General features: G+C 38.9%; 1 protein-coding gene across 1 annotated transcript in view; it reads right to left on the minus strand.

Moving 5' to 3' along the window:
• LOC126455677 (putative gustatory receptor 28b) overlaps positions 1-27,140 on the minus strand; it is a 102,277-nt gene that overhangs the window by 57,015 nt on the left and 18,122 nt on the right. Inside the window, exon 2 of the mRNA XM_050091444.1 lies at positions 23,811-23,879. Within this exon, the coding sequence (XP_049947401.1) occupies positions 23,811-23,879 (69 nt within the window). The remainder of the gene's footprint in view (positions 1-23,810; positions 23,880-27,140) is intronic.

The raw sequence follows: 27,140 nt of genomic DNA on the forward strand, positions 1-27,140 counted from the left end.
ATGGTCCAGGACAACCTCAAATGGGACATACACATAGATTCCTTGCCTGTAAGTTGTTAAAAAACATCTTTGCCATACACATGATTCACAAACATTGTGAGGATATATGCATGTACTAAAAACTGCCTATCATTCATTATTATCATCAAATTTAAGCTATGTATTAGAAATATGGGGTGCAACAACACTATCCAACCTAAACACGTTATTAACACTACAGAAAAAAATTATCAGAATTATTTGTGGTACTAAACCTAGAGAACCATGTTGGAACCTGCCTATACCCCACCAAAAAGTTTCACAGCTCTTCCTACTAGCAAATTAAAAGAGCAGCTAAAACAAATTTTTATTGAAAGTCCATTTTATTTCCTAGATGAGTACTATATCTAAATGAAAAGTACTTTGCAAGTACATCAAGATCATAGTTTGAAGTAATTCACAAGTGATCTAATGATAACACAAAATATTTGTAATACTGTTATTTGTATATCAACAAATGTAAAATTTATTGTTACACACAAATCTTTAGTTTGTAATCTGTATGATGCGCTGAAACTGGTTTATTTCCCTGGATTGTCTTTGATTATCTGATGTTGAAAAAAATGATTATTAAGCAATCTGTGAAACCAAACAGTACATTCACACAATGGCTTAAAGCATCTACATGTTTCATCCTAGTACCTTCTTTGCTTATGTCCATGTAAAGTTCAGTTTTGTGTTATGGACTGTAAATTTTTAAAACTGGACCCAATGAAAGAATATCTTTGAGCATATCAAATGCTTGCCTCTCTCTTCTTCAAGTTTATATTCTCGATTATTCCTCAGAGTAATTTGAAATAAACTTCCTGTTAGACCTAGGAAACTTTGTATTGCTGTTATAGATTTCAGTTCTAGAGAGTTTTGGATAGCTATTGTCTTCTCAGGAGGAGGTTAGATTTGTTCACACTGTATATCATACCCAAGAAACTCAACATTTTGCTCCAGTTTTTAATACTATACCAAGCCATTGAAGTGCCTCATCATCACTCTTGTTGGTATTATAACGTTGTCCACCTAAATAAATACAGTGTTTTCTCAACCGATGCCCAAGAAATAGCATTTATAAATAGCTGGAACACTACGAGGTCTAGATGGAAAACACACAAGTATCTTGTAGTTTATCTAGAGGTCTTCTATGTGGGGCAATGGGCAATGATCCTTCACTGTGATCTTTGTTAATTTTCTGTAATCTCTACAGACATGATAATCTCCATTTTTTGTTTTACAACTCCAACCTGGCTAGAATATTCAGATGAACTTGGTTCTATTATTTCTTGATCAAGCCACTTCTGCATTTGGTTGTCAACAATTTATTTCTCTTCTGGTGACAATCTTCTGGGTCTACTATAAATCAGTTGTTGTTTTTCACAGTAATCTTCATTCTGACATCAGTAAACTTTGTCTTCATTGGGGTGTAATTAGTCACTAAATCGTTGATGTATTCCTTTGTTTCATCACTAACAGAGCTTTCAGCATGTAATTCTGGTTTATCTGTTACATGGATACAAATGAGATGAACTTCCTCTTCTGCTTCCCTAATAGTAACTCCACCCTTGTTTATATAACTTAAGTGTGAGCTATAAAATCATTTCCAACTACCATTTCGACATTTATTGTGTCTCTAGAAACCACACAAATATCAGTTTCAATTTTTACATCATCAATCTCAAAAATGCCTGCAAAATACCAAAATACCCTTGTGGAGAGATGAAGTTTTTCCCAAATCCTGTCAAGTCTACAAATCTATCTGTCTATCTATCTATCACCTTCACCTCTCAGTCACTCATTTATACATTTTTAAATTTAAATTTATTAATACTATTCTTAACAATGTTTTCATTCAGAGCAGCCGTTTGATTAGTCTTCTCCTTCATGCATTCAGATGAGATATGGCCAAACTGGTTTGAATTGAAGCAGCTCCTTTCCTTGCTCTTATGGTGGCAATCACATGACTTTTGATCACTTGCACCACAATTGAAACTCTTTTTGTCTGGATCCTAAGCTGTGTTTCTAGTATTTCTGTTACCTGTGTCTTTAGCATCTTTCTTACTGGAGTTTAAATTTTCATTGCTGTAAATTTTGTTATTTCTTTCAAGCAATGACTTCACAGCTGTTTCATAAGGATTCATTTTTCCCTCAAACTGTTTCAGTTTCCAGTGCCATAAAGTAGAAATTTTGTGGCTGAGTCATCTTGTATCCCACCAGTCTGAATAAGCAAGTCATTATCAAGTCTGAACCAGTGAGTCATTATCAACAGCAGCACGGCTAGCAGTTTCATTCATTATGAGAAAATATTCTTGAAGAGACTCTTCCAATTTCTTCTTTCATCGAGATGGCAGTTGGTGGATTTCTGCAGCACTTGTTTTCACACCAACTCTTCCTGAAAAATGTTCTTCAGTGCAGCCCATGATGTAAGACTGCTCTCACCCTGAATAAAAACCTTAGCCAAACCTCCAATGATTTTCTTGAAAAAACAAGAATTTGCAGTTCAGTCCAACCCATTTTAAATGACTTTTCGTTGAAGTCCATGATTCACTTTTTAACTGGATAACCTTAAAAAGTTTGTCAATCATTATCCATTACTAAAATCCAGAGGTTCAATGTTACTGTACTTTTGTATGTAATATCCAGTCTAAGGCATAAATGTTGTCTTAACTGACATAGTGAAAACATGTCCAGAGTTCTGGAGTCATTGCAAGAGTTCTGATGACACCAAACTATGTTTCAATCAGTAAAACTTTATTATGTGCTCCCTCTGTATAATGGGCACATCACACCTATACAAATATGCCCAAAGTGGTGTTGCAATGATAAAAACTGCTAAAAAGAGACTCACTTGCCTGAAAAGAACTTGAACTGGCTGCCAAAAATCATGTAAAACTGGAAAGACTGCAAATTCAGTAAAATGATTTCTAATAACATTTTTAATTTTTAAGATACAAATAATAAGCCACACATTTTCAATTATTTGTGATTGATTGGCAAAGTATCCAGAACAAGTGCAAAGCAAACAATTTTGTATTAATCTTATATTACATGTACCCATTTGTTGTTGACATGGATCCAAATGCAGGACATCCATAATTCTAGTTTCAAAGTGCACTAAAAATACAACCAAGCCTTAGAATGCTCTCAAATTTGAACAGAATATAACTGACATGAGAGGAAACATAATGCAATAAAAAACTGAATGATAATTTTACCATCTTAATGTAAATTGGGTCAGCTAGAATTGACAGATGAAACACAGTACAACGCCTATGGTTTGAGTTGCACATAACACCATCTATACTGTACAATAGGCATGACTGCACAAGTTCAGTTGTCAACAGTTGTTGCCCTGTTAGTTAGGTAAGCCCATCCATCGCGACAAGGTTGTAGCACATCAGATAGGAAAAATTGGTTTTTAACTGCCATGAGGTCAAAAACTTCATTAAAAGCAAAATGACACCTTTTTTTATTGTCTTTAGGCCAAAAAAACCTAGAACACAAAATGACATCTTTTTTTATTGTCCTGAGGCCAAAAACCACATAAAAAGCAAAATGACTTTGGTTTCTAATTGTTGTGAGACTGGCACAAGACGTGTTCAATGTGCTGTACACCATTTTCTGCCACAAGTTAAAATCAAGAGACAGCGTGTTCCACAAGAGATCAGAGTGCCTCAGTTCTCATGTTCAGAATGTGTTGTGCAATCCATCCCTTCAGTTCAGCTACATTCATAACTGGAGCACTGAACACAACATCTTTTAGATAACCACACAGCCAGAAGTCACACATATTAAGACCAGGTGATCTGGATGGCTAATAATCTCAGCATTTCCAAAAATTCTCTGCATCAGTTGCTTCACTGGCTGTGCAATATGCAGAGAAGTATCATGTTTCATAAAAATGCTCCTACCCACACATCCATGCTTTTGAAGAATTGGAATGACATTGGTGTACTAAAGACTCTCATAGTATTTACCAGTGTTGGTACAGGTAACAAAACCCACAGGACTTATCTCCTTCAAAAAATAGGGCTCTGTGATAAATGAAGCTATCAACCTGCACCACATAGTCACCTTTGCAGAATGATGTGGTGCCAGTTGATGTGCGTGTGGATTTTCCATAGTCAATATTCTGCAGCTTGTGTATTGACATGTCCCTGGTGATGGAAACGGGCTTCATATGTCCACAAAATGTTCCATGGCTATTCATTATCCTATTCCATGTGAGCAAGACATCCCAGAGTGAACTTTTGGCTTGCTGTCAGGTCAGCAGGAACCAACTCTTGAATGTGGGGGATTTTGTATGGGCAGCAATGCAGGACGTTTCAAAGAATTTTATGCACTGTGCTCATAGGCATGTCCAATGTTTGGGCAATTCCCCATGCACTGCATGTTTGCACACCACCATTCAAACTCCTGCAATGCTATGGCCACATCTTCAACAGATGTCCAATAAGCAGCTTTCCTCCCTCTACTGCATTGCACTTCAAAAGCACTATAATATGCCAATATCTTCTCACCATTTAGTAGTTCATCAAATCCATAAGTACCATTGATGCACTTACCTTTCTGTAGTATGGAGGACATTGCAATAAGCATCCCTGGAACAGGGAATCAACTGAAGGAGTTGAACACAAGTAAGTTTCTACGTACGGATGGAATCCCAATTCAGTTTTACGGAGAGTACTCTATGACATTGACACTTTACTTAGCTTGGATTTATTGCAAAGTCCCAAGCAACTGGAAAAGAGAGCAGCTGACTCTTGTATGTAAGAAGGGTAAAAGAAGAGACCCACAAAATTACAGAACAATATTGTTAGCATCGGTTTGCTGTGGAATTGTTGAATGTATTCTCAATTTGAATATAATAAATTTTCTAGAGACCACAAATCGTCATGGTTTTAGAAATAATCACTCATGCAGAACTCAGCTTCCCTCTTTCTCACACGATCTTTCTTTTTTGAACCAAATTCGATATCCTTGATTTCTAGAAAGTGTTCAACATGGTTTCCCACTGCAGACTGTTAACAAAGGTACAACCATAAAGAGCAGATTCCCAGATATGTGAGTGGCTTGTAGACTTCTTAAGTAATAGAACCACTGTGTTGTCCTTGACACTTGAGTGTTCATCAGCGACACAGGTGTCGTCAAGAGTGCCCAAGGGGAGTGTCATGGGACCACTCTTGTTCTCTGCACACATAAATTATCTGACAGATAGGGTGAGCAGCAGCCTGCAGCTGTTTGCTGATGATGCTGTGATGTATGGGACGGTGTTGTTGTTAAGTGACTAGGAAGATACAGGATAACTTAGATAAAATTTCTAGTTGATATGATAGATGGTAAGATTCTGTAACATAGAAAAATGTAACTAAATGCAAATGATAGGATAAACAATCCCATAATGTTTGACTACAGCATTATTAGTGGACTGTCTGACACGGTCAAATTGATTAAGTACACTACTGGCCATTAAAATTGCTACACCTTGAATATGACGTGCTACAGACATGAAATATAACCGACAGGAAGAATATGCTGTGATATGCAAATGATTAGCTTTTCAGAGCATTCACACAAGGTTGGCGCCAGTGGTGACACCTACAACGTGCTGACATGAGGAAAGTTACCAACCAATTTCTCATACACAAACAGCAGTTGACCAGCATTGCCTGGTGAAACATTGTTGTAATGCCTCATGTAAGGAGGAGAAATGCATACCATCACATTTCCGACTTTGATAAAGGTCGGATTGTAGCGTATCGCGATTGCAGTTTATCGTATCATGACATTGCTGCTCGCATTGGTTGAGATCCAATGACTGTTAGCAGAATATGGAATTGGTGGGTTCCGGAGGATAATACGGAACACCGTGCTGGATCCCAATGACCTCGTATCACTAGCAGTCGAGATGACAGGCATCTTATCTGCATGGCTGTAACGGACCGTGCAGCCACATCTCGATCCTTGAGTCAACAGATGGGGATATTTGCAAGAAAACAATCATCTACATGAACAGTTTGACGACGTTTGCAGCAGCATGGACTATCAGCTCGGAGACCATGGCTGCGGTTACCCTTGATGCTGCATCACAGACAGGAGTGCCTGCAATGCTGCACTCAATGATGAACCTGGGTGCACAAATGGCAAAATGTCATTTTTTCAGATGAATCCAGGTTCTGTTTACAGCATCGTGATGGTCGCATCCATGTTTGGCTACATCGCAGTGAACGCACATTGGAAGTGTGTATTCGTCATTGCCATACTGGCACATCACCCCAAGTGATGGTATGGGGTGCCACTGGTTACACGACTCGGTCACCTCTTGTTTGCATTGACGGCACTTCGAACAGTGGACGTTACATTTCAGATGTGTTACGACCCATGGCTCTACCCTTCATTCGATCCCTGCAAAACCCTACATTTCAGCAGGATAATGCACGACCGCATGTTGCAGGTCCAGTATGGACCTTTCTGGATACAGAAAATGTTCGACTGCTGACCTGGCCAGCACATTCTCCAGATCTCTCACCAATTGAAAAGGTCTGGTCGATGGTGGCCGAGCAACTGGCTTGTCACAATACACCAGTCACTACTCTTGATGAACTGTGGTATCACGTTGAAGCTGCATGAGGAGCTGTACCTGTACACACCATCGAAGCTCTGTTTGACTCAATGCCCAGGCATATCAAGGCTGTTATTACGGCTAGAGGTGGTTGTCCTGGGTACTGATTTCTCAGAATCTAGGTACCCAAATTGCATGAAAATGTAATCACATGTCAGTTCTAGTATAATATATTCGTCCAATGAATACCCGTTTATCATCTGCATTTCTTCTTTGTGTAGCAATTTTAATGGCCAGTAGTGTATCTAGGAATAACATTTCAAAGTGATATGAAATGGAATGAGCAAGCACGGGGGGGGAGGGGGGGGGGGGGGGAGTAGGCAAGATTTTTGGTGGGATAATTCTAGGAAAGTGTAGTTCATGTATAAAGGAGACTGCTTATAGAATACTAGTGTAACCCATTCCTGAGTACTGCTCAAGTGGTTGCGAACCTTTCCAAGTCATATTAAAGGAAGACATGAAAGCAGTTCAGAAATGAGCTGCTAGATTTGCTACCACGAGATGTGGTCCACGATACAGCAGCTTGCAGAATATGTAGATGTAGCTGTAGATGTAAATAATGATCACTGGTGACTTTGTCCATGGTTGTAGGTACATGGCTTCATGTGATATGGGGTGACTGGAAATAGTTGAGCAACAAACAAAAATTTCATGAAAGGACACCACAAAACTGTGGAAAGGAATAGTGTTGATCGATAATTGATGGAGCACACTACGAAGCACAAAATGCTTGCATTCAATGGCTGCTTCACAACTCATGCCATCTGGATCCTTGCCCCAGAACCAGCTTCTCTGGGCTAAGTACATGGGAGTTTCTTGCAACTCATGCTTCATTCCTATAATCCTCCTGGTCTGATTCTTTGACAACCCACTGCACCCACACCCTCTACTCAACATTCTCCTCTTCATCTGTCCTGCCTCTCCCTCTCCCCTGCCCCTCCCCCCCTCCTCCCCTAGTTCATTCCTTCACCTTATTACCATCATGCACCATACGAACTCACTGATTCCAGTGGCTGTGTTTTGAATTCCTACCTGTGCATCTGCTACTCCTTCTTCCCTCATTTCTATCCCACAATCTGTGCCTCCCTCTGTGCTACCAGCCACGCTTCCCAACCATCCTCCCTCTTCTCACCTCTTTTCTCTCTTTTCCTGTTCCACCCACCACAAACCTCCATCATAGTTATCTGAACTGCAGACATAGCATTTTGTGCTCAACCAGAAAAATGTCAAAATAATAACACATTACTCTACTTCAATATGGCCATCATCTGCATTTCTATCATACTATTAGTCAGAAACAAATATTTAGAGTCATCTGGAAAGGTCAAAACCAAAGCACCACCTTTTCTCTCACAACTCTGCTGTTTTAATTAATTAAATTATCTTTTACATGGAACATGTTCTAGTCCCACAAGAGAACACCACGATGAGTGACACAAGAAAAATGTATTACAATGGGTACACTAGCCACAGAGTGACTCATAATAACAGTCCAATAACACATATGTGGAGGTAAACATGTAACTGAGTTTGAGCTGACTGGGCCCATCCCTAAAAGCTGTCTGACAGTCCGTAGAATGTGCAGGAGAGAGGCTGTGCATGCACCCATGAATGACAGCCTCTGATGGTTGTCCAACTTCTAACTGCATCCACTGACTTCTGTGGCATGCCTTACAATTATGCACCTGGATACTAGGTGTGGATCTATGGAAGTCCCTACACCCATCCACCATTGGGGGCTGAGCATTACTGATCCCCAGGGTGGGGTTGTGGAGATGGCATCCATGCCCATCGAGACCCCAGTGGAAAGAGAAGCAAACAAACCTCTGGTCACTGGAGACCTGGAGATATGGGTGAAAGTAGCTGGTGTAAAGAAAACCCCAATGCCCGCACCTTGGACAACAGAACTGGTGACAGTCAGTCCAAGTCAGGATTCGTGGCAAAGTCCGGCAGTGGTGTGGAAGGTGGAGGCATGACGGCCAGAGGTCAAGGCTGGCCCTATGATGTGAAACCAGTGAAGGGTATGCACTCCAGCTGGAGCACCACCCGAGCTGCTGCTGGAGACTGCAAAGGTGTAGGCTCTCTGGGTGGAGGCTCTGTCACAGATGGAAGAGAAGGCCGGAACCCTCAAGGGTATGCAGCAGCAAGTGAGCAGGGTACAAGCAGAGGTGGTGGGTGGTGTTGCTGTGTTCGGGATGGGATGGGAGGGGGGACTACGAGGAGGGGGTTGGCGGGCAGCATGCTCGCCTGGATGCAGAGCTGATTTTGATGGCACTAGACTTCCCAGTCTATTGTCTGTAGGGTGTAGACACAATTGCCAATCACTGCCCAATGACTGCCATTATCCAGTGGGGTGCCGATCAAAACCATGCTCCCAGACTGCTGTCCCTGGCATAAAACCTGGTACGCCAGAACACAATGGTGGGCAAGATCCAGGATGGAGGAGATGAAGCAGAGTTCTTGGCTGGCACCCGTGGAAAAGCTCAGCTGGACTATGGGAACCAATAGGAGACACCAGGTAGTCAGTCGGGAAAAAATTTAACTCCTCTTCAGTGGAGAAGTCATGCAGATATTTTTCCATCTGGGTGTTAAAGGTGTGAAACGACACACAGAAATCACAAAACACCTGAAACAGGAACTTGGGGCCATTGTCAGAAATTAGGGTAACTAAAAGACCTTCCACAGAAAAGATTTTGGACAGAGCTTGAATGGCTTCCATGCCAGACGTGTTTTTGTTATACCACGTTTTATAGTGATATAACGGGATAAAAAATATCCTATGTCCGTCTCCTGGTTCTAAGCTACCTCTCCACCAATTTTCAGCCAAATCGGTCCAGCCGTTCTTGAGTTATAAATAGTGTTACTAACACGACTTTCTTTTATATATATATAGATTTAGTTTATTTCATCTAGATATCACTTTTTTTCAGTGATTCTCTTACGTTGTCCTCTATTTCACAGTCACATCCAGTTTTGTAAGCAATAAGATTACAGAATAGTTCTAGATTTTAAAGGAATTTGGTGGAGGAAACTATTTGGAAAAAACACTGAAAACAACTCGGGATCCCACCGTCGTTACTCTGCCCATTAACTCAAAATGTTAACATCCCTGGGGGATAGATGACAATAGTTTAAGATTTTAAAGGAATTTGCTACAAGAAAACTATTTTGGAAGAAACACCAAAAATAACTCAGGATCTGACGGTCGTTACTCCGCCCGTTAACTTAGAATGTTAACATCCCTGGGGATATACAATTTTACATCCTTTACATTGTATTTCGCCCCCCCCCTTTCGTGTGTGTTAAATATCAATTCAAATGTTACCTAATAGTACCCCAAGTATTATTATAATATTTTGGGTTCCATAGATCTGACATTAAATTTTCTTGAGCACTGGCAGACCACTCTTTAGAAATTCTCCCCAAGAGGAAAAATTCTCAGTATTTACTGTTCCCCAATATGTGAGAGCTATGTACTCCCTGCACTGGATCTTCTTGACTGAAGTGTTCTGTGCGTACTACTTCTTAGACAAATATGTCTAAATCTTCTTTACTATTTTTATCATTGTGAATTTTTCATTTCTTCAATGTTCTTCCATTTAAACTTCACTGCATTGGATACTTGAATGTATTCCCGTTTTTCGAAGTAATTCTCTTGTCTTATTATGTTTGGTTGCTATGGCAACACATAACAGCTTCTTCTCTCATTTCTGACTTAAAATTCCTGTTTTCTCAGTCTTTTCACACAGGTCACCACATCTAACGTGTTTTGACAACTTAAAGTGTGAGTGTGGATGCGGGTTATATTGGCTTATTCCCCCAAACAACCTTCCACTTCTTTATGAGATGATTTCCTTGGATCTTGCAGCCACTCTTCTTTACTGGCTAGCTGGCTGCTGGAAACTCTCCTGACTTCTTCTCCATAGAATGACACTAGATACAGGAATTTTTAGACTCTTTCTACTCGTGAAATAATGAGACATACAAACTTTACTTTTCATCAATTAACGATGTATTTGACCTCCATACACAATAAAACTCTCCCTTTCCACATAAATATGTAACTTCCTGTAAGTCTCTTGTACAGCTGAATGTCAGAAACAAAATGAGTTCCAGTTAAAAGAAAGTTTGCTTGGATACCATGACCTTTCTTAACATGAATCATAAAATGAGTCTTGCCTCTAACAAGGTTGCATCAAGAGTCTCCAAGAGTACTTTTCCAACTGTTCTTGTTTTAATAACAATAGTCAATGACATAATAAGCACAGAGCAACATATAAACTCCATGGTTCTCCCTTACACACTCACTTAAACATCTATGGATTGCCTGACAGGCCATCCGACAGCCATGTCTACTTTCTTCCCATGACTGATTTTAAACCTGCACACACAAACATGTGATGCACGATAGGTAGGATTCTACCATCCCACACTCACAGCCAGAATATCATGTGTTTGAGGTGGTAGAAGGCTGAGTGGTTCAAACAAAATAGAATTTACTCAAAAATTCTAAAATCACTACAAACTGTCACTGTTCTTCATTGATGTGCACCTCTTCTTATGTACATTCGATGTAGAACTGTCATAGCTTCCTATATATGGGCACATATTTCCATATGTACACACATTTTACCATACAAAACCTTGCGGTTCTCACATTATGACAGGCTTTGTCTTATGTAATTTAATATTTGTGTAGAAGTGTATATTTGTGTATATGTGGACGTGTGTTCATGTAGTCTGATTTTTCAGCCTTCTTATCTAAAGATAAGATTTAGGTTTCTAGTAAACACAGAAATAAGGAAGGACTTTAGTGATAGAAGTTTGTGAATATGAAAAGAGGGAAAAAATAGACAAGTCCTCAAATGAGAAGTAAGAAAAGAAAAATACATGTGGATGCTAAGATCAAAGAAGAGAAAGATGATAGCCCCAAAGACAGGAAAATATATACACAATGGTATAACAGTTGTTCAGCTAGTCACATCATATTATATTTAACAAGTAAAAGCTATGGTTCTGTGTTCTACATTACTTGGACCCCATTCTCCTTGGAAAAGTTCGGCAGCAACACCACAATCAGATGCATCTGTCAAAAATTTAAACGGTTCGCCCATAACTGGACGATGTAATATGGGTGACTCAACAAGCACATTTTCAGACACATCATTTGCTCCTTGATCCCAAGTGCATGGTACTCCCTTTCTTAATAAACATAAAATTCTCGGGTCATTTAACTCTTGCCCTCATATGTACTGTCGATAGTATCCAGTCATACCTATAAATCCTTTTAATTGTCTTACATTTCTGGGGTGTGTACATTCTTTGACAGCTTTTATACATTCAGGGTCTGGTCTGATTCCCATTACCCCTATAATATGACCTAAGAACTTAAGTTCTTGACATGCAAAAACCGATTTAGACAGCTTCACCCTGATATCCTCTTCTTTAAATTTTTTCAGGGTCTTGCACAAAGTTAGACAATGTTCCTCCCAAGTAGCTGGTATTATTAAGATATTGTCTACGTATATTATCAAATCCTTCAATAAGTCTCTCCCTATTAGTTTATCTAACGCATGTATAAATATGGGCACAAAGTCCAAATGGCAATACATTTAAATGATAAGATTTTCCATCAAACAAAAATGTTGTATACTTTTTGGATTCTGGACATATTTCTATCTGCCAATATCCCAGGTCAAGTCCATTGTCCTAAAGAATTTTGCCTTTTCAAACTTGGATAACAATTCATTGATGTTAATTGGTTGATATCTCTCCATCTCTATATGTTGATTTAATGTACGAGCATCTAAGACTAATCATACCCCGCCTGTAGCTTTCTTCACCATGACCAGAGGATTATTCATTACACTGGAACTTTGTTCTACAAAATTATTATCAATCATTTTGTTAATCTCATCCTGAACTGCTTCCTTCAGAGTCACTGGAATTGGATACAGTTTGCAAAAGAATGGAGTGTCATCTTTGATTTTGAACTTACAGATATAATCGCTGATGTTACCTGGAAAATCGGAAAACACCACTTCATACTCCATTAAAATTTTATACAAATCTCATCTTCGTTAATCAGTTAATATTAGGGATTCATTAACCTTGACTTGTATATCAGTTTGATGTGTTACTTGATCCCCATTATCAATTTTTGGTGATAATTGTGCTGTAGCTATTAATCGTAGACACTGACACTCAGTTGTTTGTTCCTCAATGTGGCTACTTGTCACAAATGGTGTCCAGCATCTACTGTCCCCTCTACCATGACAAAGATGTTCGCCAAAGTTTAAGATAACTTTAAACTCTAACAACCAATCTAAACCAAACAGTACATCTCTATTAATATTCTCTACTATTAATAGCTTTTGACAAAATAACATATGTCCAATACTGCAGTTCACTTGAGTTTCGTATTTTACAAGTTTATTTTTTGTTCCTGTTCTCCCGATTATGTATACTCCAATCACTGGCAACTGCTGTTTATCCTGTATCGAGTTAAAATATGCATTTGAGATTATTGGTACCTCACTCCTCAACCTATAAATATGTTAACCTCAGAAGTTTCCACCGTCCCTGCTATTATAGGTTGCAGGCTACTAGTAGCTAAGGTTGGATCTCAACAGAAACATTCCTCAGTTCTCTACTGATGTGTGCCAAACAAAGGTGCCGACAACATCGTTGCAGATTTCTTTTCCCACATTAGCGCCATCTCAATGGTCCTTGACCTTTCCGACGTCGCGTCCCTACAGAACCAGGACAAGGATACACAGCAACTTCTCAACAGCACCTCCACTTTGCTGTCTTTCACCAAAGCAAAATTTGCCAGTGTCCGTGAGGAAGTCTGGTGTGACTCCTCCACTGCCACCCTCCGACCTCTCATCTTCACCCCCTCCGCTAGTCAGTGTTTGACACAATACACTCCCTAGCACACCCAGGGATTAAGTCATCAACATACCTTGTGTCTGAATGATTCATATGGCAAGACATGAAAAACAATTGTCAGACCTGGGCCCAGAACTGCATTACCTGCCAGCACAACAAAGCCACCAGGCACACTGTTCCACCTCACCACAAATTCGAGATTCCATCTGGCCACTCTCGCCACATACACCTGAACCTCATCAGCCCTCTTCTCCACTCAGAGGACTTCCATTATGTTCTTTCTCACATCAATCATTTATCTTGGTGGGTAAAGGCTGTACCTCTCACCAACAGTAGAGGATGTACCTCTCACCAACATAACCGCCAAAACTGTAGCTAAAGCTTTTGTTTCTTCTCGGATTTCCCACTTTGGATGCTCTGTTACCATCACCACCGACCAGGGCTGGCAGGTTGAATCAGCACTCATCGCCCAACTCTGCCAGCTGTGTGGTATCAACAAATGTTGCATGACTGCCTACCAGCCCAAGCAAATGGACTCGTAGAACGGTGGTATCGCACTTTCAAGACAGCACTGCAGTGTCACGACAGTCTTTGGAAGGAGGCCCTCCCATGGGTTCTCCTCGGCCTACTGTCATTGTACAAACCAGATATCGAGGGCACCATGAGTGAGTTTGTCTATGATGAAAACCCTGCCCTCCCTGGGAAGCTGTTACAACCTACCTTGCCCGACAATCCCACCCCCCTTCCTGACTTTGTAAGCCAGATCCAAATGCATTTTGCAAACATTTCCCTGATGCCCCTTTCCCCTCCCCTCCGTCTAGCCCTACTGCCCTCCTACTTCTATGTGCCTTTCATGCAAGTTCGTTTTTGTCCATTATGACAATGTCCAGATCCCACTTGCCCCACTGTATTCAAGCCCATATGACGTCATAAACCACACCACTAACACGGTGGACATCTGGGTTAAAAGTTTGCCACTCATTTTCTCCACTGCATGAAACCGGCACACCTCAACCCAGTGTCTCTCATGCTCGACAACATTATGCAGCCTCCAGCACCGAGGAATCACACTCTAGCTATGACCCCGGAGAGCTGCCAATGCAGCCCTCACCTGAATATGCATCTGTGTCACGATCAACACTGTTCCTCGGGTTCTCACTCTCTCTCTCTCTCTCTCTCTCTCTCTCTCTCTCTCTCTCTCTCTCTCTCTCCACCTCCTCCCCCTATCCCCTCTAATGGTTCTGCAAACTGACATCCCACCCAAACACGTGGAGGACATCACCATCCTCATCAATGACAACCACATCTTCATCCTGCTGCAAGACAACTCGCCCCACCCGACCGAGGACCCAGCTTGTCAGAGGATTGCCAGCTTCCATCTGCTTCCGTGTGGGGTCGCCCACATGCTCCTTGAGCTATGGTAACGCCCCTAAGGAGGGCTACAGTTCGAATGCTGCCAGTCGATCATGTGGGGGACACAGTTCCTCCCCACACCGCTCCAGCCTCATGCAAGGGCTGACACCTCGTCCGCCCACACCATCTACAGGAGCTCAATGTCGACCTCCCAGTGTGGTCCCTGCTGCAACAACCTCTGGAGATGGACATCCCCATCACATCACTGTCATCTCCCTCACCGCCTTCATAGTTGGACACGCCCCCTTTCCACTGTGCTGAAATCGTGCTGCACACTGGGAAGGCGGGGCAGCTGTGTGGTGTCGACAAGTACGAATGACATATCCCCGTCATCATAAGTTCTTTGACTCTGTAACCTAATGACCCACACCTTCTTGCTTGTTCTGTTGTCTGTGTGAGTTGTTGTAATGTGAACGTCTGTAATGATGAAATATACCAAGTCTTACAGAAATGAGTGTGTTTCCTTGGGCTACAGCCCAACAGAAATCCCACAACTGTGTGGCTTTCAGGATCAATAGCAAAGGTGAAGCAGTAGTAGAGGATGTGGGACTATGGTTTGGTTATTGCAGGAACGTGTTCGCAGAAGGAGTTTAGGTATAGGTCACAGAACATGAAATTGATGCAAGGGAGTTAAGTATACTGGTGTAGATAACACTATGAAAGAAAAATTGTAGTACAGTAAGTTGAATAGTTTCTGTACACAAGAGAAGTGGCTGCTGAAAAAATGCATGTAAAATAAAAGTGATAGGAGACTCATTAAATACACAGTAAAGATCACTGAAAAGCAAATAAGAGTGTAAGGAAATGGGGAAAGATGGTAAATGAAGGAAAGCAGTAGCCAATCAAGGAAAGATAGTTGACAGATGAGGGGAAACAATGAGGGGAAACAATTACTGTAGAAGAGAAAATATTGTTAACTATTGCCAACAGAACAATAGCCATTGAATTTGAATTGCTTGACATGGAAAGAGGTAGCCGAACAATACAAAGAGATCACTAAATACTAAAAATACTAAAAAACGAATATAAAATAAACAGTTGCCAAACAAAGAACAGAAGATTGCCACATAAAGGTAAAAGATTGTTGGATGTGGAAAATGATCACCAAAGCAAGAAAATATATCTGTAAATAAAACAGGTAGCTAAATTTAAAAAAAATACAGAACATAGAAAAAAGATCAATGAACAGGGAAAAAAAGATCACAAATGACGCAAAAAAGATTGCCAAATGAGAGAAAAGACAACAGGCAAGAATTATAGATTGCACAAAGGAGAAACTACAGATTACACAAAGGAGAAACAACATCAAAATAGATGCAGTATCTTCTTCACTATTGTCTGATCATGTTCAAGTCCAAAACGTCCCGTTCTTACTTCCATTTTGTTTAATCAATGATCTGTACATTATATTTGGTTGTCTGTTGTTATGCTCCCTTTAAACTGTGCAGGTGCTGATTATATTGTCAGCAGATGTGCTCATTCTGCATTGACACTATGATGGATTTTGTGTCTAAGTGTGCGGATAAGACAGTTATTAGACTTCCACACCTAATAACTGTACTGTGCAGTCTCTCGAAAACTGTCTCTAAGGGGACGCCTGTTACTTGCTACAGTTGTGCCATAGATACAGCCTTTATGAGGTGGAGGGGCTGTCATAATACATGTTTCTAGATGTACCATATTAGCTGGATTTGCAAGTCCTCTGAATTCCCCCTTAGTATGACAGCATACTGCAGGGCAGATCATAACAGTGACTTGTACAGGATTATACTGAGCTGTTGTGGTAACAACGTTGTGGGGATCAGCGGTGAGTAAAAATGTGTTTGAGGCAAACCAGCACCTTCTTCCACAAAAACTGGTTCATTCATTTACTCGTTTGTTCACTGTATTTTGCAAATCGCACAAGAAGGAGGCCCTTCAGAGGTGCAAAATGAGTCAAAGTACATATATATAACAAATACAAAATATATAAAACAAAACAAATCAGCTATATAAAGCATGTATCTACACTGTATAAAACATAGTTCAGTGCTATTTGTGCTTACACAAGCTAACTTTAGCCCTTCAAAATAATAGGAAAATTGATATTATTAAAAAATGTTGCTGCTTCTTTAGTTCCATGCCCATGTATGTCAGGCAGCTTTAAAATGTTCATTGCTAATTGCTTTGTGGCTAAAAGAAATCCTTAATACTTGAAAATAGGTACCAGTAATTGGAAAATTTGGTATTTTCTGATTTTCTTCTGAACTGGTAAGGTTTCCCAATTTCTTACTTTATATTAGATGGGAGCTTGTTGAAGACTTTTGCTTTGTAGACAAAGAGAAAAAAAAATTGTATCTTTTATTATTATCGTCCAAATCACAGTCCAGCTGAAAGAAATTCTTATTATCAGCAACAGATTCCATTAAGGAGTCCACCTGCTTAGCTGGGTAACGTGCGCGCCTCCCGTGCAAGCGGGCCCAGGTTCAATTCCCAGCTGGGTTGGAGATTTTCTCTGCTCAGGGACTGGAGGTTGTGTTGTCCTCATCATCAATTCATCCTCATTGACAGTGTGCAAGCCGCCCAGTGTGGCATCAAATGCAATAAGACTTCCACTTGGCGGCCAAACTTCCCCGAACAGGGGCCTCTCCCCCTCCCCCCCCCCCCCTCCCCCCCACCCCATTTAGAAATAAATGTGCTGAATATAGGAAGTGAGAGTTGGGATTTCCAAGTTCCTTAGAGAGACCTGCACTTTATATGACATTCTTGTGGCTTGCTTATACCAAATAACTTCTTAGATGTGTTATCCAAGAGGGTAGTCCATAAGATATTAGGGAGTGAAAATAAGACATCACTCTCATCTTCAAGTCAACACAATGGAAGACACATTAAAGAACAAAACATGCTGAACTGAGTTTCTCAATTAGCTTACTTAAGTGTTGACTCCATTTTAATTAGTATCCAAGAAATTCATTTAGTACATGACCATTAATGTTGACTTTTGCTTCTAGCAGGTCGGTTTTACTTACCTGAAATTGCATAATATGTGTATTCATGAGATTAAGACCTTCTTATGGGCTGGTGGTATGAAGACAACAAAACAGGAACCTACTTATTCAGTTATATATGTTAAAAGTCTATATGATAATTTTGTTATGACATCAATCCATAATAGCCCATATCATCAGTTTAGAATAAATGTAGCATTTTGTTACAGATAAGTTGTATCAACATGTGAGTATTATGAAGCTGCTGAATCCCTGGAGGCAGGACAATGTTCTTTTCACAAAACACTGTTGAGGAAACTTAGAGAACTGGTATTTGAAGATGCCTGCAGAATGATTCTGCTGCTACCATGAAGGTAAGATAGGAGAAATTAAGACTTGTTGGGGGGGCATATGGATAGTGGTTTCTCACTCACCCCATTTGTGAGTGGAATATGAAAGTAAACAACTAGAAGTGGTACAATATAGCCTCCACCATAGTTGGATAATTTATATTTTTTAAATGTTTGTCTCTCAAATGCTTCAATGTCTACCTTTAATCTGTCCTGATGGGCACCCAAAACACTTGAGCAATACTCAAGAATGGGTTATGCCAATGTTCTATATGTGGTCTCCTTTATACATGAGCTACACTTTCCTAAGATTCTCCCAATAAACTGAACTCTACCATTTACCCTGGCTACTACTGCCCTTAGGTGCTCATTCCATTTCATACTGCTTTGCAACATGATACCTAGATATTTAATATAAATGACTGTTTCAAGCAGCACACTACCAATGCTGTATTCAAACATTACAGGATTGTTTTTCCTACTCATCTGCATTAACTTACATTTTTCTACATTTAGAGCAAGCTGCCATTTGTTACATCAACTAGAAATTTTGTACCCTTCTACTACCATTCTATGATGACCTTCCTGTACACCACAGCATCATCAGCAAACAGCTGCAGATTGCTGCCTATCCTGTCCATCTGTGCAAAAATTTGTTATGGTAAAGCTATAGGCATGTACTTTCAATCATTTAAATGCATTATTTAATGAAGTGAATGATATGAAAATTATTCTGTAATATGGTAAAAAAGGTGCCTGTCTGTATTTGAGTAGTACACAGGTCATGTTGAGAAAGAATAAAGATGTAAAGACAGCATGGAATGATGTTTAGTAACTTAGGAAATTAACTGTAAAGCAAAGGGAGCAACAGAATTAAGAAATGTTACAGTTGTTTGATAATGAAAATTGTTTAGCTAATCTGCAGTACTCTCAAGGGCAATCTGATGGTAGTTTTATAAAAGGAATATTTTCACTACAGCAGTGAATGTCTTTTGGAAATTAAATAAATACATTCACATTGGGATCTAGAAAATAAGCATGGTAACTGGAATATTTCAGAGGTATCCTGAGATGAAAGTAAAGAGAAACAAGGTGGTGATCTGTTGAAAGCTGAATAACACACTGAAAAAAAGAAATGATATTGCTTGGTAGAAAATCTAGCAAAACTAATGCTGGTCATGGAACAGATTTTCCCGAGCTGGAGCTTCAGTGCCATTTCACTTGAAGACTCTGACTTCCTCCAGTTAGACAGAAAGCACCAGAAGTTCAAATAGTTGGATCAAACTGACTGCTTTTTGTTTTCAATAGAAGTTTCTGATATATTTGCATACAAAAATCTTCATAAATTACTATCTTGAAGAGGTTGAAAAGTCAGCCAACCACTTGCAAATAAAAGCTTGACATAGGCTTTGACAATTTTAAAATTTTCCTCTTCAGAATGTGTAATAGACCCTGCCGCATCACATGCTAATTAAGTGCACTGAATGAAACTAAGTAGCTCATCATATGAGACACCCATCTTAATAGCACAAAAATCACAAGCCATGCTTAGGATAGCAGTATTACAGGTGTACAAATCAAATCCCAAGTGTAATGGCCCATTAAGATAAGGCTCTTGTCAACATAAAAATTGACTTGTACACAATAGAACACAATGATGGCATCTGGATTACAGCAGTATATATATGATAAACAGCAAAAGTCAACATTTTCACCACTAAAAAATCACTGTCATATGTGAAGTAATTCATAATAGACAGAAAAAATCTCAATACACAGGATGTTTTTAAAATAATTTAATGAACTTTGGGGGTAAGTTACTTGCACCAAAACAAGAAAAAAGTTAATATAAACTTGTGTCTGAAAATCCTTCATTTTTTAGTCATTAATGAAAGATGATGTTCAATGACCTTCCAGGTGAAACCCAACAACTTCACTTATCTATGCACCCATTTGACTCACTGTATTCTAGATGACATTGTGTTGTCAGAGGATCTTATTTATAATCATTATTTGTCTGTCTTCAATGTATACATTGTATACATGTTCTATGCTGTAGATAGCAAGTTAACTGAAAGTGTTCCATTCAGCCATGGTGGGATATTCATTTTGTGAGCAGGCAGACATGATTTTTATGTACTGCCATGTGAATGGTAATGAACATGAGGCTGCATGGCAGTATCAGATGGCATTTCCAGACAAAACACAACCAAGTCATCCAACCTTTGGTGCTGTGTTGCCATGTTGCTAAGACAGGATCTGTAACACAACAGGCTATGGACCAAGGAAGATCACAAATTACTCATACACCTGACTAGAAAGAGGATGTTCTATGGGCTGTCAAAGAAGAGAAAGTTATCAGTTCAAGACAAGTGGCCCTGGCATGCTGTACATCTCCAAGTTCAGAATGGAGGATACTTAACAAGAAACTCATGTATCCATACCATCTTCAACATGTGCAGAGGCTTTTGCCTGCTGATCACTCACCACCAGAGAACTTTCATCAATGACTTTTTGCACAAATGCTCAAACATTCCCTTGTCTGTAAACAAAACTGAGAAGACAGACAACAAACTGGCAAAGATGGAATAACAAATTTCCACAACCAACACATATGGGCTGATTGCAGAACTCATGTTAGAGTAGAGCTTGGACATCAGCATCAGTTTAAAATAAATGTTTGAGCTGGAATTGAAGGTGATTGTTTGCCTGAGCTACGCATTGTCCCAGCATGCACTTTGGGTGCTGTCTATAGGGAATTTACTCAGAACATCCTCCAAGACCTACCAGAAGATGTGCCCATGCAAGTAAAAAGTAACGTGATTTACGCATGTTAGAGCTCAAGCACATTTCAGTCTGTGTTCGAGATGCACTGGCTGGTATCTACATGATCGATGGGTAGGTACAGGATGACCAGTTCTGTGGCCCACACATTCCCTCAATCTCAGTCCTCTGGATTATTATCTCTAGGGGAACATTAAACTACTGGTCTATGCAACAGCCAACCAGATGCAGAAACTCTTCATTGATATTTCATGGAAGTCTGTGAAATCATTTGAAACCATCAGGGAGTATTTGAAAAGGTGCAACTGTCAATGATATGATGAGCACTTGCATACTTAGAAGCAAGAGGAGAACATTTAGAGCTTGTATTACGAGTTTATGTTTTGATGAGCTCCAATCATGTAAATTGTAAACTTTTGAAAAGAAAGGATTTTTGGATATATATTTATGTAATTTTTTCCTGTTTTGGTGTAAGGAACTTGCCTCAAAAGTTTGTAAAAATATTTTCGAAACACCCTGTATATTTGGTATTGAAACTAAGAGCTTTGGAACTGGTATCTGTACTTGCCTGAGAAGGAACTGGGACACACCTCTCTATAATATGTATTTTTTGATTACAAATGCAATGTTATTCGTAGAGAAAATGCTGTCCTTGTGGCATGTAAAGAAAATATACCACAACACACAGAGTGCACATTCATTTGCTCTTTTTTATCAAATGAGCACTACTATTTTTACTTTTATACATTTATACCCATTCAGAAAGCAATATTTATTCAATCAAATGACCACCTGTTCCATTTGCTCTGGACAACCTCTGATTTACTCACTACGTTCTACAGCACTACTCGACAGAACAAATTTCTTAAAAACTCCAAGTTACTCACCAATTAACCAGATCTGCTGACCAGCTCTAATCAAAAATCCATAAATTTCAGAGCAAGTTACCAGGGTATTCAAGGGATGGAGTCCAGCTTCTCCACATGTGAACAATACATTGGACAGGAAATATTGTGTTAATGAGGTGGTGAGTTATGTAAAACATGGATTAGCGAACTGAGAAATTGCATAAATTTTTCTGAACACAGAAGAAATCAGGGGGCACTATAGCTTATCAGATGCCTGCGCAAAACAGTTATGCTTTTCCATTTTTGTAATGATACATTAAAATAATTGGTGTAATACCATGAAAGCAGAAAAAATGTGCTTGACAGTCAGTATGAATTAACTGTACCTAATAAGTAGGGCCTGGAAAAATTTGCATTTTGCAATAAATGTGAAAGAGATGCAAATTCTGCCTCAAAACGCAAAATTACTTAACAGCCAGTGTTTCATAGTGAATTGTATCCAGATGAGCTACTTATCAGAGATAGTTTCAAATAGCTTTATTTTCTACATACAATATTGAGACTGTAAGCAGATACTGGCAATGTACATCAACTGGCAAAGCCCATACTGGAAAGATGATGTGCGCAAGAACCTACTTGCAAAATATAGTGTACAAATGCTATGATGTATCAATGCTCTCAGTGACCTGGTGTCATGCCAAGTGTTGTCAGTTGAATGGTGTGTTTAAGATATGTATGGTGTAATGCAATACTACTCAGCCATGGGAACTATCATTTTACAAGAAAGAAACGCGTACATTTGTTTGTAGCTAAAGGACAAAAGACAGTATAATGCAGACAGTTTTAACACGGAAAATTAGGTGGCGGATACTTTGAACTGTAGTTGCATCTAATACAGCTAGAGGTCAGGAGTGAACTACGTCATTAACAATACTCATAATTTCAGCAAACAACTGCGCGGTAGCCATCCCCAGATCCTTTGTGTGTGCCTCACTCTTTGTTTTCTTCATTTGAAGTAAGTGAAGCAATTAATCCTGGTCCATCACAGATATCGATTACAACCCTTACAACATGATAAGAGATCAGCGATCTCTGTGAGAATGAGTCAGTTCTGCTGTAGGTTGGTGCCCAGCAAAATGAAGATGGGGTCTGTTTCCCTGCACCGCTCCTTCTCCTGTGGCAGTCAAAATTCTAGTCTGTTTACATTTGGGGCCATCAGCAACTGTAGCCTATAGCGTCTGCTCTCTGCGCTACAGCGATTGGAAAACAAAATCTGTAACCTTTTTCGATGGTGCCAAAGTTCTTCCCCTAACGTTAAAACAGAGTTGCCGTATGTTCGATTCTACTTCTGCACAAAGTGCCTCATTAGTTCTATCTGCAGTGTTGTCAAGCCTGGGTCGTACGGCTGTAGCGTCATCAAACATGGGTCGTACAGCTATGAATATCCTCAAAATGTCAAAATTAGTGGTCTACAGGTTTTTTAATCTTCAAATTGGGCAGAAAAAGACAAGTAACTTCCAGAAGCACCTTATATCGGAGACACATTAACTTAACAATCAGTTTTGAAAGGTTAAATACAGCCAAACGATGCAAACAAAGGCCATTTTGTAAGAAAAATGTGTTGAAGTTTTTCCAGACGCAAACATTGCAGTCAAAATGTTACCAATCAGCACTTTTTTTAACAGTCAACTTCAAAAACTTCGTAATTTTTTTGTCTTCACTCGTGCAGCAAAACACCTTTTTAAATTTGTGCATCTATTCATTTACAAAATAAAAAAAATAGATGTGAATTCCAACAAAAATAGATGGAAATTATGCAAAAAATAGATGCGAATTTTGCCAAAAATAGATGCTACATTTTCCAGTCCCTAGTAATAAGGGTGGCAATACATTCTAATGATACTGATACCTGTCTCTTCATGGGCAGTTGGAGTTCGACATTCAAGAGTTTCACAACAATGGACCCTGTCTTCTTTGCCTGTAATACAAAAACATACAAAATTATAAACAGTTGCAAACACAGCAACTTCTGTTATGTTTCAGATTTCAGCAGTTACGCAGATCGGAAGACAGAAAATTCTACTGTAGTTATGTACATACTGAGAATTGCTTTGGATGATTGACATTAAATTCTAGACTACTATGGATGTATTAAACAACAGGTACCTTCAAACCGTCTAATTCCAATTATTTTTGTTTACTGAAATGAACATTGCCAAGGTTAATTAGCCTACAGTACATTCTGTTATAGTACAAAACAGATGTATCTAATACTTGTTTGTGCTGTTTACTGTAATGTCTCTGAAAGTATACTTCAAATATCTGACTGATACATGATTTCCCAAATAAGTAAAGAACTTTGTATACTTTTTATGTGAGGATTTACTAGAGAATGGAACACATATCTGGTGCATATTGTGAGTGAAAATGCAAGCTTCTTTGAACAACCATTCTGAAGAGGCACCTGCAGAAGTGGCTGAGCTAGCTGTCAAGCTTTCAGGGTTTAATATGGCTCATACTCTATCACAGAATTCACCTATTACACTCATAGTAGGCAACTGAAGTCAGTTCTTCTTACTGTTTGAAGAAACCAAAGAGATTCTAAGGATACAGTCAAATACATGTGCACCATTCTAATTAACACTAAATAAAGTGTCACACTGGTAAGACACCAAATTCACTTCTTTTGGAGAGGGGGTGGGGGCACAGGTGGAGGTGGCAGTTCAAATCCCCATCCGGCCATATAGATTTGGATAGCATGTGATTGTATGTTAAACCCAAAAATCCTAATTCACTAAATACTGAAGGCATGGGTTACATAGATAATGTCACACCTCTTAGACAGCTATAAAATAAACCAACTGGTCACAATAACAGACTCAATACATTCCTGTTTCTCGATTGCAACATTAGTGAGACTCTTTACAAATATTTTAATGTGAACACTTATAAGATATGGATCAAATTTATTCATTTCAAGTTCCATAGATCCATATACGAACAGATCAATACAGTCAAAATGAGTAATGTTTTACAAATTATTGTTTAGCATATAAATATGTTAAACTTACAGTAGTTCAACACATAAACTAACATACAATACTTCACTAGGAATATACAAAAATGTATAAATCTGAATTTATGTTACATTGTACAGAAACAAAGAATGATGAATCTGCCATATAGGCCACCAAAATAGATTTAAGCATACTAGGGAGATATTATGCATTGTGGCTATTAAGTTCATCTATACTATAATAAGATTCAGCTATAAGTAAGAGCCTCAGTTTTTCTATATACCTGGGAGAACCAAAGAGCACAACCATCAGATACATATAAGGGACAACAGTTATGATGCTTTAGATGATTGTGTGATGACAAAGATGATGGCATATGTTAAGGGTATTTTTTGGAATATTTTATGAGCTGTAACAGGTCTACAAGATGAAGTATGTAAAATAAATAATTGCCTTCCAGATGAAGTAGAGCACAAATATATGTGCAAAAAGAGTTTGCAAGAATGAAACAAAATAAACTGGAAAAAGATTTTACAAGAATGAACGAAAAGAAACTGCAAAAAAAGCCACAGATAAAAAGGGGATAAGAATGTCTTGGAAACAAAACAAGAATTGTACATTACAGAAAAAAATCAGAAAACTCTGTATTACATAAAAAATCAGGAAATTCTACTCAAATAAATCACTATAAAAAGTACTAAAAATATTAAGGAAAGTAATCGAAATGTCAAAAAGTCTATGTTTTAGCTCCAAAGTAAACCAGTCCTGTAATAAAATCAAAACAATCTGGGATATAATGAGGTGTGAGACAGGTGCTAACTGTGCAGGTAATTCCAAAGACTTTGCCTTAAATATTGCTGATGAACCTACAAGCAACCAAGTGGTAACTAAAAAAACCTTCAATGACCATTTCATAAGTGCTGCTGACCAAATAGGCTGCAATGGCTCCTTAGAAAGTATCATAGAAATAGTGAAACACCATCTTCTCAATGCTATAAGCAAGATAAATGTATTTCCCATTACCAGAAATGAGGTAAATATAACCAATGCCTCTTTAAAAAACAAAGTAACATGAGGTGGAGATAACATACCCAGTAAACTTCTCAAAGTTCACTCTGGTCAGTTATTCAAAGTTTTAGACCACACATTTACAATCCACGTCACTATGGCATCGGAGGAACAGTGGGAAACTGGCTAAAATCCAACCTCTAAGATAGGAAGTATAAGGTAGTTCTGGATGAGAGCACCAAAGCAGATGAGCAGTAGAGTCTGACCATGCCACTGTACTCCATGGAGTCCCAAAGGGATCTGTACTTGGTCTGATGCTGTTTCTCATACGCATAAATAACCTTCCTTTGTCACATAAAACATGCAAGTTCACTATGTTTACTTATGATACTAGTCCACTGATCTAGAGGGTGGTGCCACCAAATTACTCTCAGAACTCCTAATTTGGTTCAAAGTAAACTACTGACACTAAATTGGAGCAAAACTGATTACATCTCATTTACTCCAATCAAAAATTGCCAAAGGAGATGCCTACTGTACATGACTGTCAATAAATACAAAGAATACATTACACCAAATTCTTAGGACTCCACATACACAGTAGGATTAGCCAGGAACATCATACCATCCAGATACTAAAAAGGTCTGATTCTTTTGCCTCGGGACAATCTCACAATTTGGAGACATCAGTGTTGCACAGCCTGATTACTTTGGGTACTTACACTATGTTATGAGCTATGGGATTATCTTATGGAGCAATTCACCCACATAAAAGAATATTTTCTTTGTGCAAAAAAAAGGTTGTCTGAATTATGTGCAGAGCAACCTCAATAACCTCCTGTGATAATCTCTTTAAGAAACTCGAGGTACTTAGTAGAGCTCCCTAATATATATATTTGATTATGAGTTTCACGGTTGACAACACTCTGCTCTATGAAACCACACCTTTATCACAATACAAAAAGGAAGGCCGACCTCCAGCATGATTTCAGAAATCTAACTTGGATACAGAAAGATGTACAGTATTTCAGTATTAAAATATTTAATTCAGTGACAAACTACATCATAGTAACAGTGCACTATTAAAAAATAAATCAGAGATGTATTTACTTGAGAAATTAATCTAATGAATAATTTTTTTCAACAGATGAATATAGACCTTTTAGGCATCTATTTTTATGGTGTGAATGAAAATAATCAATGTTTGAAAATAT

This window comes from Schistocerca serialis, chromosome 2, assembly GCF_023864345.2.
Source record: "Schistocerca serialis cubense isolate TAMUIC-IGC-003099 chromosome 2, iqSchSeri2.2, whole genome shotgun sequence".
Classification (NCBI taxonomy): Eukaryota; Metazoa; Arthropoda; class Insecta; order Orthoptera; family Acrididae; genus Schistocerca; species Schistocerca serialis.